This window comes from Hypoxylon fragiforme (genome assembly GCF_022984875.1).
Source record: "Hypoxylon fragiforme strain CBS 206.31 chromosome Unknown GGS25scaffold_1, whole genome shotgun sequence".
Classification (NCBI taxonomy): Eukaryota; Fungi; Ascomycota; class Sordariomycetes; order Xylariales; family Hypoxylaceae; genus Hypoxylon; species Hypoxylon fragiforme.
In genome coordinates, this window is record NW_026054756.1 from 1,215,578 (window position 1) to 1,226,468 (window position 10,891).

At 46.4% G+C, this 10,891-nt stretch overlaps 1 protein-coding gene across 1 annotated transcript; it reads right to left on the reverse strand.

The window, feature by feature from the left end:
- Nucleotides 1-6,484: 6,484 nt before the first annotated feature.
- On the reverse strand, nt 6,485-8,901 carry GGS25DRAFT_18336 (p53-like transcription factor). Its single transcript, XM_049256643.1, has 3 exons — nt 8,470-8,901; nt 8,131-8,328; nt 6,485-8,034 (listed from the first exon to the last, which is right to left on the reverse strand). Exons 1-3 carry the CDS (start codon nt 8,517-8,519, stop codon nt 6,573-6,575), a joined length of 1,710 nt encoding a protein of 569 aa, XP_049121151.1. The 5' UTR covers nt 8,520-8,901; the 3' UTR covers nt 6,485-6,572.
- Nucleotides 8,902-10,891: the final 1,990 nt, after the last annotated feature.

Genomic DNA, 10,891 nt, shown 5'->3' on the forward strand with positions numbered 1-10,891 from the left:
CTGTACGACCAACGAGCCGACCTTTCTCCACGAGTAGGATCAAGTAAGTCATTATTCATGTTCGGATGGTCGAACCAGAGCCGAGAAAACCTTGGTACGGGAATCCTGTCCTATCCTATTATTGGCCGTTTTTCTTAAGCGGGCATACATATCCTACTATGTTTGTATTTGTCTACCTAGAACGCTAACCTAGATGGGTATGATGTATGGATGGAGCATGGTATATACCATGCGCCTGCAAGGACAACGATCTGTGTATTGCTCCGGCTCCCCGTATCTGGGAATCTCATGAAACAGCCTCTAACCTACTCGTGACATACAGACTTACCTACCTAGGTAGGTACAGACATAGGTAGCCTTAAACTCGCAGAGCGCCGCTTTGGAGGATACGTGTGTGTTCTGTTTGCCTACTAGTAACTATGATTGTATCAACCAACTACTCCGATCTGCAAATGATAAACGTAACATGCTCAAGTTCAATTCGCAGGAAAACGAAACGTCTTAGGGCTGAAAAAAGCACATGTGAATGCCGATCGGTGTGACCTGACGAGAGGGGCAGTGTAGAGAAGAAAGAGTAAGGTACCTACACGCCTACATACCTACATATGCATAGGCACGTTAGCTCGAGCACCTAGCTCAAATGGTGTTGCTCTTTTCGCTTTACTTCAGACATCATCAGGGGATTGATGCAAAATCCTGTTTGGTTTTTGCCGGTTAGCCTATCTCTCTCTATTTCCTCCCCTCTCTGTCTTCCTCTGACCAAATCTTTGATGACATACATATATGATGAACACGTAAGCGACGCTGTGACGTCTCTTCATCTTCGTTGATCTGTGTGCTAGGTAATCTCGGCAGTCACCAATCCCTCCCCACTTGGCGACGAAAGCCGCCGGTGGCGTGCTAGGCTTTTGGAGGTTTGTATCACCTGGCGCTTCCTCTCTCCCTTGGTCCCACCCATTCAGAGGGCCAGGAAGAAGAAGGATAGGTCACTCGAGTTATACGGCGTTAAAGAAGGTGGTTGCACACCCTCCCCTTGAATTTGCATATGCCATCTGACTTCTCAAAGTCTTTTCTCAGATCACTTTCGGTTACCTTGGGGCAAGCGTGATTATTAGAAAGGGGCAGCTTTGGACCAGTAAAAAGCGCGGACGAGACACTGGTGTGACATACCTGTTCATATTATATCCATATCTTACTAGTAACTACTAGCCCAGGTAGTTGGCGAGAAGTCGCAGCGGATTCTGTCTACTACGTATGTGCCATCGCGATGAGAATTTCTCCCTAATACGGTGTGGTGCATTTCTGGGTGGCCAAAAGTTCCTGACATAACCATTTGACAGGTCGTTTGTTGAAATGGTTTTAAGCGCCAACTCCCCTACACTGGAAAGGATTAATAATAATTAGCCCCTTTGCTCATACTTAAGCGATGGCCAATTATGGTACGGTGTCACATGCTGTTGACGAGAGGAGACGAGAGATGAAAAAGGAGAAGAGTAACAAACGCGGCATCCATATTCAGCGTCACAAGAAGCGCGGCGCAGTAGCTTGTGTCACTGTACAACCCAGATGCGCAAAGGAATAGAGAGTACAAATGACAAGAATGGTCAATCCCATCTTGAAGATCTCCAGGCGTACATGTGCAGCCGTGGTTTTGGTGTAACAAAAGTACCGACTCTCTCCAGGGTGAGTAACAGAGGAAAAATGACCTGTCATATTTCTGTCAAAACCACGAACACAGTGCATATTCTTCTATCGCGTTGAACTATGTGGGCGTCCGGGAGTCGAACCGACCAGTCATTTTTTATGATCATCATGGTTCCTGTACCTTAGCAGCTCGTGTTACCCGTACGGTCAAGTTAGACAAGAAAACGTTGTCTGACTCAGCCATGACCATACGGAAGTCAAGCCCGCGACGAATCGTGGACTTCTCTTCGGCGTGCAAGTGGCACAAGAAGTCCTGCGTAGGGCTGAACAGAAAGCAGGAAGTTGTGTAACGGAGGACTGTTCTATGCACGTCAGATACATCATCCGTAGGTAATGTATGTATACACTGCAGGTGGGGGGGATATCGACACGGGAAGGGGGGAATAAAATCAGAATTAAAAAAATCAAACCCCTGGCTTATGAGTAGCATTGTCGCTTATGTCTGCCTCCCCTAGTAGGTAATCGTGTTATGTGTATTGCAGCCGTATCCATGCAATACCAGCAAAGCGGAGTTCCGAGGAACCGCAGGTCCCGCCACGAGAAAGACAAATAATAGGTTAGGTACTTACCTATCAAGGTAACATCGCGTGGCTTGCTAAAAGAGAAGCTTTTTGCGAATGGTAATATCATCCGAGCTCAAGCTCGACACCGCCACTGATTCATCTAACAGCGGTCGCGGGTGAGAGCTTGGCCCCCACAGCCAGACCGACCGACTTTGTTTATGTCTCTCTTCGGCTTGGCAGCTTAATTCGAGATTGCCAGTGACGGATTTATTACCATGTTATTGGTTTGCTGCTAAGCTGAGATGGTGAGATCCATGGCGATTTGTTCAGCTGTGGAGGTGCAGAAGACCTCCTGTCGATATAACTTCTCTCGGCCAACAGTATTATTGTTCGAATAATGCATTCGATCTGGAGCTGATAGGTCCTAGTCTATGTGTAACTAGTAGTACCTTACAATCCACCTGTCGTCATGGAAGAACTGGGTGATATTATCCGTCACTGTACTTAGTAGTTGCCCCTTACCTGACAACGTGATAAATGAAACAAGTCCAGGCAGGATTACCTTCCATGGACCTGCTACCATGTAGGTGGGTAGCAGTATATGGGAAATAAAGGATCAGTTAGAATGGCGGTAGAGAAATACTGCATCATATAGCGGGAGGGAATTTGGGTATGCTAACCGCGTCAGATATAGTAAGCTCCCATAAAGAACATAATACGCGCATGTGTTGCCACGCACGGGTAATGCAAGGAAACACGCAGAATCCTTTTTGTATGTGTGTAAAGGAAGCGTACCTACATTTTCACCCACGTTCAACTTCAACATCTATTGTCGTGGTCCTCTCCAAAATCCCCGTCGCGGAACTTTGAAGATGGATGAAACTCGGTTTAGCTCAGCATGGCTAGACCTCATAACTTGGATATGAAAGGTTAGTGCGATGCGCTGTGGCTGGGATCTGTCCGATTTCCTCTTTCAGTAACCTTGAAATGTGCTCTATAATCATCCACGTCCCTTAGACGGGGGTGGTGGGGAGGTAGTGTGAAAGACGGATACGCGGCCCCCAACGTAACCACTATCGAACAACGACTGGTTGGCAACGTGCGCCAAGGTACTTTGCCCATCCCATCATGTTGTGACGGTTCTGTCACTCATGCATTGGTAGGTTCCGGATCCGCGCCGGCGGGTCTCCTCGAAAAATTTCTCTCTCGGCCGTGACCAGATACTACCATTACTAACCCTACTAATCTAACCTACTAGGTTAGTTGGATAGTTGATGAATTCCAGGGTAGGGGATCTAGACCATCAATAAGGAGGCAACCAAATTCCATGTTAGGTTCGCAAATCGCTGCAAGACGGAGGCAACGATTAACAGTCCTCAGCTTCCGACGTCCCTGATGGCGATCTGTTCAAGCTCCACAAAAGCTTATTTAGACTGCGCATCGATTGGAAAAGGAATTGAGCCTATGTAGATTAGATTATTGCTTTCTTGAAGGATCTAGTAGTACCTATGTATCTCAGGTACTTATGTATCACCTACCTACTCGAGAGTCTCGACTCTCATGTATGTAACTAGTTGTATTCCAAGTAGCTGTTCGGTAGGTACCCACCTGGGTACAAAGTAATAGTAGAAGAGGACCGGGGAGGGCCGCGGGTGGTACATATCTCACTTGCATGCCTAATGATGCTATTCATATGCTAAGAAATTATGGGGGGTTTCCAGAATTAATTGATCTTAGGTACATATGTACTGTACATACCTCCGTACCTAGTACTGCTCATTGATCTCGAGCTATCTCGGCCACGTTTGTTTGATAGACTAGAAGAGAAGGATAGAAAGAAAGAGAAATCTGAGAAATCTCGTTGGGCCTTCAACGACATGATTCGGATTGCATGGAGGAGACCGGTATGCTATTAGAAGCCAATCTACACAAGTCTAGAAAGATAGACTTACCACCGGTGAGCAGAGTCTTGATCGAATCAGGGCGGTTGCATTACAACCTCGAAGTGACCGAAAAAAAGCCTGGAAGTTGTAGCCCACTTGAGTTTAGCTATTGAATGTATGTTATGCATACGAAGTGCATGTAGGTATAATATTAGGTAGCCCTGGACGGAAGAGGGCAAGTGTGAGAAGGTTTCTGAATACACAGGGCCGACGACGAAGAACGCCACGGGCTTTCTGATACATGGGTGGCGGGGAGTTGCCCAACGGTGAAGAAAAAAGGAAGAAGGAGAAAAACCAAATACAAACCCCTCGGTCCCGAATTTAGTTAGACATCCATGTATAATCAATCATATCAATTGATATGTGTGTTGTGTAGGTAGTGCCTACCTCCCTATGAGGTACACAGAACTTGAAGTACGGTGTACCTATGCTACCTAGTACCTAGTACAACATTCATGTAGCACAGATGTACACGATATATATAGATAAGTATCGTAGTACATGAACATCTATTCTATACCTAGATACATAATAGATGTCTGGTGTGTCAACGTTTAATGTTGGTTTAAATATTTCATGTTAGGCTTTAAACAAAGTCCTCCGTTTTCATCCCTTCTTCCAAACTCCCCCTTTTTCTTTTTTTTTCTTATTCTTTTCCTTGTATTTAATTAGTTGCGTTTTTATTCTCTCCGTATTTCACCGTTTATTTATCCAAAAAAAAAACCCCCCAAAAAACCAAGCTAGTACTACTGTGGAGTAGCGCGGGTTGAATAGCAGGGGCACCGTTCGGATAAGCTACTGGAGTCATAAGGTTCTTTTAGACGAGATGGATGTGCTGTACATCAACTGTGGGGTTACCCGTTCTCACTAGCCCTTGAAATTTCCTTTGTTAGATTAGCACTGATACCAAGGATCTACTTAATCGCAAGTGGGTATGAGAAACTTTCCCCCACCCCTAGCTCGCCTATAGCATACCCAGTAAGTACAACTACGCCGCCTCAAACCCCGGCTGAAGCAGTCTACATGTAACTATGTACCTAGTACTATACCCCCAATCCAAGGCTATCACCAAGGTGTTATACTTTTAGTGCAACCTAGTTCCCGTTGTGGGGCTCTTTGAGGCTTTGCAAGTCCAATTTGGACGTCACTTCCAATCTACCTACCTACCTGCCTACCTGCCCTAGTAAAGGTCACGTACCTTTATATGTATCTACCACCTACCAGGTACTAGGTACAAGGTACTATTGCTCAAGAGAGAAAAAGAAGTAAAAAAAGCAAAAATCTATACCTGCCTACCTAAGTCCTCACACCAAAGTCTCTTCATTGTTGCGCCCTCACGTAGGGATAATCATTGACACACACCTCGCGCCCCCTTGTCTCCCTAGTTGATAGATTTGCACAAACCTACTAGGTACCCATGTAGAACATGTTGCTCCCCCCTAGATTCAATCCACATTCTAAATTCCATCTTTTAGTTGGTTGGCACATAGATTGGTGGAGCTATGCGTGAATAACTTTTCCGTGCTTTCGTGGTATACATTCACTGATCCGTAGGTTACGAGATCAAGGGGTCTATCCCGGAGGAGAGAAAAGAGAGAAAAATAGAAAGAAAGCTATAATTTATCTTTCCATCAAGAAGCTACAAGAAGGCAATCTGAGCCCATGAGCACCGTCTGCAGGTAGGTAGAAGGTTCTTCAGCCCTACGTTCCAGGCTGAGTCCTGTTCCACCCTCCACCCCCCCTCATAGACCTTGGTTATCTCGCGGGACTCGTAAACACACACATTCCGCCCAACTACACCGAGACAAGAGAAGAGGCGAGTTGCAACAGATTGGTCTCACCAGGAGGACTCAGGCGACAAGCGAAAGCAGTTGCCGAGGCGTGGAACAGATTAAAGCAGATACCCCCTATAAACCCGTCTTTCCCAACGCCGCCCATGATTTCTTAAATTTTAGAATAGTCTTCGCAGAATCTCGACGTAGATGAATGAAAGTCGCTTTGTCCTTCGTTTCTCGAACCATCTCGAAAACACCGTAAAGCATCGCACCAGGGTATCCTTTCCGTTATCCCGCCAGATGAAGCCCGTATTTTGTCATATAGCCGGCAACACCGCCGAAGTCGTGGTTCATTCTTCATATATTTCTCGCATTTGCTCATATCCGCCATGCAAACCTCATCTCATCCGGAACATGTTTCTGTACTGTACCGCACACGCCGCCAATACATCTCACAGTCTAGAGTGGTAGGGGCGAATTCCTGCCCCTTAGAGGAAAACGATCATTAATGATTTCTCCTCCCTAATGGCCACGCTGGACACAGCGAATTTTGAGGTAGGCGATTACAAAAAATTCAACCGACCATGCCGCGTAGATAAGCCAGTTCATATTCGAACCACATTTATCGTTTGAGTCCTGCGCTTTCCTCAACCGGACTGGGGGAGCATAGCCGGCATCGTTGGGTAGTACCCCGTTGAGGTCTGTTTACCTTCAAATCGGCTGCAGTTGCGAGGGTAGTAGGAACTCCCGGGATTGTAGAAGATGCTAGGGAGGGTGCCTTCGTATTCGTGCTTGACCTTTGAAGTCGTCGGGTCGACCGTTGCGGGCGCCGAAGGCATTAAATTCTCCGGTTCGCTTCGGTGGGAAAACATCTCAACGCCCTGTCTTGAATCGGTACCCTCATATATCGTCGATGGATAATATTGGTACTCTTTAGCATTGTCAATGGCCTTCGCGTCTTCTGTCGGTATGATTGGCTCCATTGGCAATTCGTGGTGTCGCGTTGCCCCGTAATGCCCTGGCCGAGTATCGTACCCCCCACCACCAGTATACGAGCCAGAGAGCAATGAAGATCCACCACCTGTGCCGTACTCTGATCCAAGAACTTGAGATCCGGGATAGCCCATCCCGCCTTGTCCGCCAGGTCCGCTACTAGTACTGCCGCGCCGTTCTGTCTGGTAATGGCCGGGGGATCGACCACGTACTATCATCTTCGCCGATTTTCGCTGCGCAATTTTCAGGAACTGATCTTGTGCTTGGTTGCCGACGTCCGCATACAATTCAACCACCAAATGATAATACTGCTGGGCCGCTCTCCGTTTGCCGTTGTTCGCAGTCGCTTGTTTGAATTGGATCCTTTCAAACGTATGCTCGCTTGGGTATGATCCTTGGGTGCTTTGCCCATAACCGGCTTCGTACAATGGCCGAGATCCACCAGACATGCTATGATGGTCCTGGTAGAGAAGCGGGTGTGGCGTTTGTTGGGGTTGCTTTGGAGTGAGTCTCACCTTTTCGGGTTTTTGTACTGGACCCTTGTCTCTCTTTGGTGTATGCTGTACTAAATCGATAGTGTGTGAATCGCTGTCTGAGACGACTGCGGAAATGCTCATGGCAAACCCAAATACCTGATACGATGTAGATGATCCATTAGGAACATACTGCATTGTGCTGTTGGGATAATATGGGGTTAAACTGTAAGAACAGATACAAGAGAAATAGTTCCTCCTGTAGCATGTCCAGTCCCCTTCCGACATAAAGAATCCCTTGTCAATGGTCCCATGAATATCGATCTTGATGGGTGTGGCAGAGTCACTGTGAGATAGCTGACCATTGGAAGTCATAGTCAACAACGGTGGGATATGTGATCCCGTAGCTTTGCCGTACTGACTAGCATCCATTCTGACGGGACTCGTAAAGCCGATGCTAGGACTAGGAGTTGGCGATAGAGGAAGGCGTCGCAACGGCGTTGCAAACGAAGGTGATCTTGTATGCTCCCCTGCCCTTCTGAAGGATGGACTCGGTCCGGAGTAGAGCTCTCTAACGTTGTATGCTGGAGTTGGTAGCGCAGTGGGGCGATTGGCATGTGCCATGCCCGTGGATGAAGTGCTACTACTACGGCAGTAAGTAAAGCAGGAAGCACAATAGTCGCAAATACAGATCAGATATTACATGCCGTAAGGAGTGGAATCAATGTGTACGACTTACTTAGAACCCAGGCGTGGTTGCCTGACGTCTATCCCAGAAAATATTTGTGAGGCTGGGGAATAGAAAGATCCCGTATCAGGGGAGTACCCCGTTGTAGTGTTGCTATTGAGCAAAGGCGCAGAGAAGCCGCCAAGTACAGAAGGCGGCTGAGGAGGGGTTTCTATCGTCAAAGAAGAGATACTAGAATCTTGGTTGTATCTTGAGAGAAGATATCAGCAGGGGTCTTGACAAATGGAAGCTCATGTACAATGCTCTAGGTAAGCTAGCGAAAATGCTGTATCGCAATTCCATACAAGACAATTCTCAAGTGATCAAGTGCGACCAATAGGTGGTACTGACAACATTCGTGTCCCACAAGCGGATACAGGACCGGGAAGTGTGCAAACCATGTCATATAGCGGCTTTCAGCGGAAGAGTCACAGGTTTTTTGTGTAGCTGCAACAGCCACCAATGCACCTCGTCTCCGCGCCTATGGCGAAGGAGATCTACAGGCGGTGGCAGTGGGTGCAGATTGCAAGGTAGGTTAGGCAGGTAGCTTGGGGGGGTGGGTAGGAGGTGACGCTAGAAGGCGACCAAAGCAGCCTGACTGGCATCACTACCACCACTATCATCACCGCCGCCAATGCCCAAGTGTAAAGTGTAAAGTGCCAAGTACTTGTGGTTGGAAAATGAGGAGAAAAGCAACTGAAAAAGTAGATGAATAGAAGTAACGGTATAGGATACACTTCAGAAGGAGATTCAAAATCACATATGTCAAATAATATGGGATCAACTCACCTCATATCAGCTGTTGCCGGAATGTCAAGATACTCCAGCCCAGGGCACGAAGGTGGCGAAGACTCAAAGTCCTGCTAGAAGGACAAAAATTGTCAGTAACGTAAGCTGTGATGTCGGGATATTTAGCATAGCGGTGGCGGGTCTAATTAATAGAAAAGACCCATTGGGTATGAGTTGAGTTGCAATCATTACCGGGCTTTGGGCATTGCCGGTGGGAAAATGGAGGGCTCAAGGGTTTATGAGCAGGTCTTGCTAAGAGTCGGAAACAATTATTAGTACACGGGTCTGAGCTGTAGGTACGGAACCCTCTAACATCAAAATGCGATTAGTGCTCGAAATGGCTTGCAGGTCTTCAGGTAAGTGGGAGCCGGTCAGTTAGGTACATAGGTAGGCACGAATACCTAGATAGACAGATGGTTGGAGGGATTGGTTATTGTAGATGGGATGGCTATCGTGTATGTATGTATGGGTATGTATGTATGTAAGTACAGTAGGTAGGGTATGTGTGTGTGTGTGGTATATAATGTATGGCATATGGTATTGATGTATGGATGTGTGTATGTGTGTATGTGTGTATGTGTGTATGTGTGTATGTATGTAATGTACCCGACGTAGAGTGTGGTATGGATTGAGTAAGTGTGTAGTCAGGTAGGTTAGGTACCTAGATAGGTTTATGTGTATGAAGGGTATGAAGGGTATGATGTGTATGATGTGTAAGTGAATGAAGTGCTTCCAGCAATAGTGGAAATGAATGGCACGGTGTTTGCCCCGGCTACTTCCTGTTAAAGTGACAAAGTGACAGGTACCTTGTCATTCCGTGCGTTGCACTGTGGTACTGCCGCAACTTGAGAAAGATACGTCAATAGTTTATGAATTATGGCCACCTACTAGGTACCTGGTAGTAGCTTAAGTATGCAGCTAGGTTTATGCAGGGTAGGTAGGGTGGACTGAGCAGGCAGGTACCTTCGGATAGATATATGTACTTGGGCATAGGAAGCAGGGAAAGCAGGGAAAGGGCTGTCGGGATCGAGGATCAAGGCTTGAGGATAGTACCTGACTCTGGAAGATGTAAAGAGATAATTCCCTCGTGAGGTACCACGCTAAGAGACTTGGAGGCGTTTTCTTGTACGACATAGGAAGCCGGGGTGAGTGGACTTTCTCTTTTGTGTTGTTTTGCTTTTTCTTCTTTTTTTACTCCAATATGACAAGTCTCTTCTTCATGATCATGCAGCCATCAAGAGATTAGCCTAGTAACCACGAGAGAGTATTTAAAAGCCATGGAGGTGGCATGTCTTTTTCCGTCAAAATTTTTTCTTTCTTCCCTCCTCTCCTCTTTTCTCTTTTTCGTTTCTTGAGAGGATTTGAATTCCATATCTTTTCCTTCCTTTATTCCACCTCAAGGACCCCATCGTGGATTGGACACGAGTCGGGATATTAGAAGGAAAGTACGAGAACGACATATGTTTCTATGTGCTTGTCTCGAATACTAACTTGTATATGGATTGGGGGATATTATATACTTATATATGTGTTTGGGTGAATGTGTTTGTAAATGTGCGGGTGTGTCGTTGTTTGTGCGCGCGGGCGCATGTGTGGGCTTGTGCTTGGGACGGGTGCATCAAGAATAAGACGAGACTTTCGAGATTGAACTGACCTTGGTTGGCCTTCTTCTTATTTCGACCTCAAAACTCCTGTAAGCATACTGGAACTGCTTGGGATCTCAAAGTTTGACTCTTTCAACACCTGCAAAGATGCATGACCCGTTTGACCCAATCGGCTTCCCGTTAATTAAAAGCGTTCTCACGCAGACCGGCAAGGCGAAAGTGGATTTTCTCGACTGGTGATTTTTGTTTCCTTCCCTTTATTTTCTTTTTTTTCGATAGAGGTTGAGGTAATAAGATGGTACGAGGAAGAGCAAGGAATAACAGGAGTATGCATCAAAGAATAGAGTGGAAGATATAATGAGTGTATAAGGAAGTATATA

Coding starts and splice junctions, on each gene's coding strand:
- GGS25DRAFT_18336 (XM_049256643.1), bottom strand. CDS start 8,519: ATGGTTTGCACACTTCCCGGTCCTGTATCCGCTTGTGGGACACGAATG. Junction 8,329..8,469: donor GCTTGTGGGACACGAATGTT/GTCAGTACCACC, acceptor TCTTCTCTCAAG/ATACAACCAAGATTCTAGTA. Junction 8,035..8,130: donor CAACCACGCCTGGGTTCTAA/GTAAGTCGTACA, acceptor CTGCCGTAGTAG/TAGCACTTCATCCACGGGCA.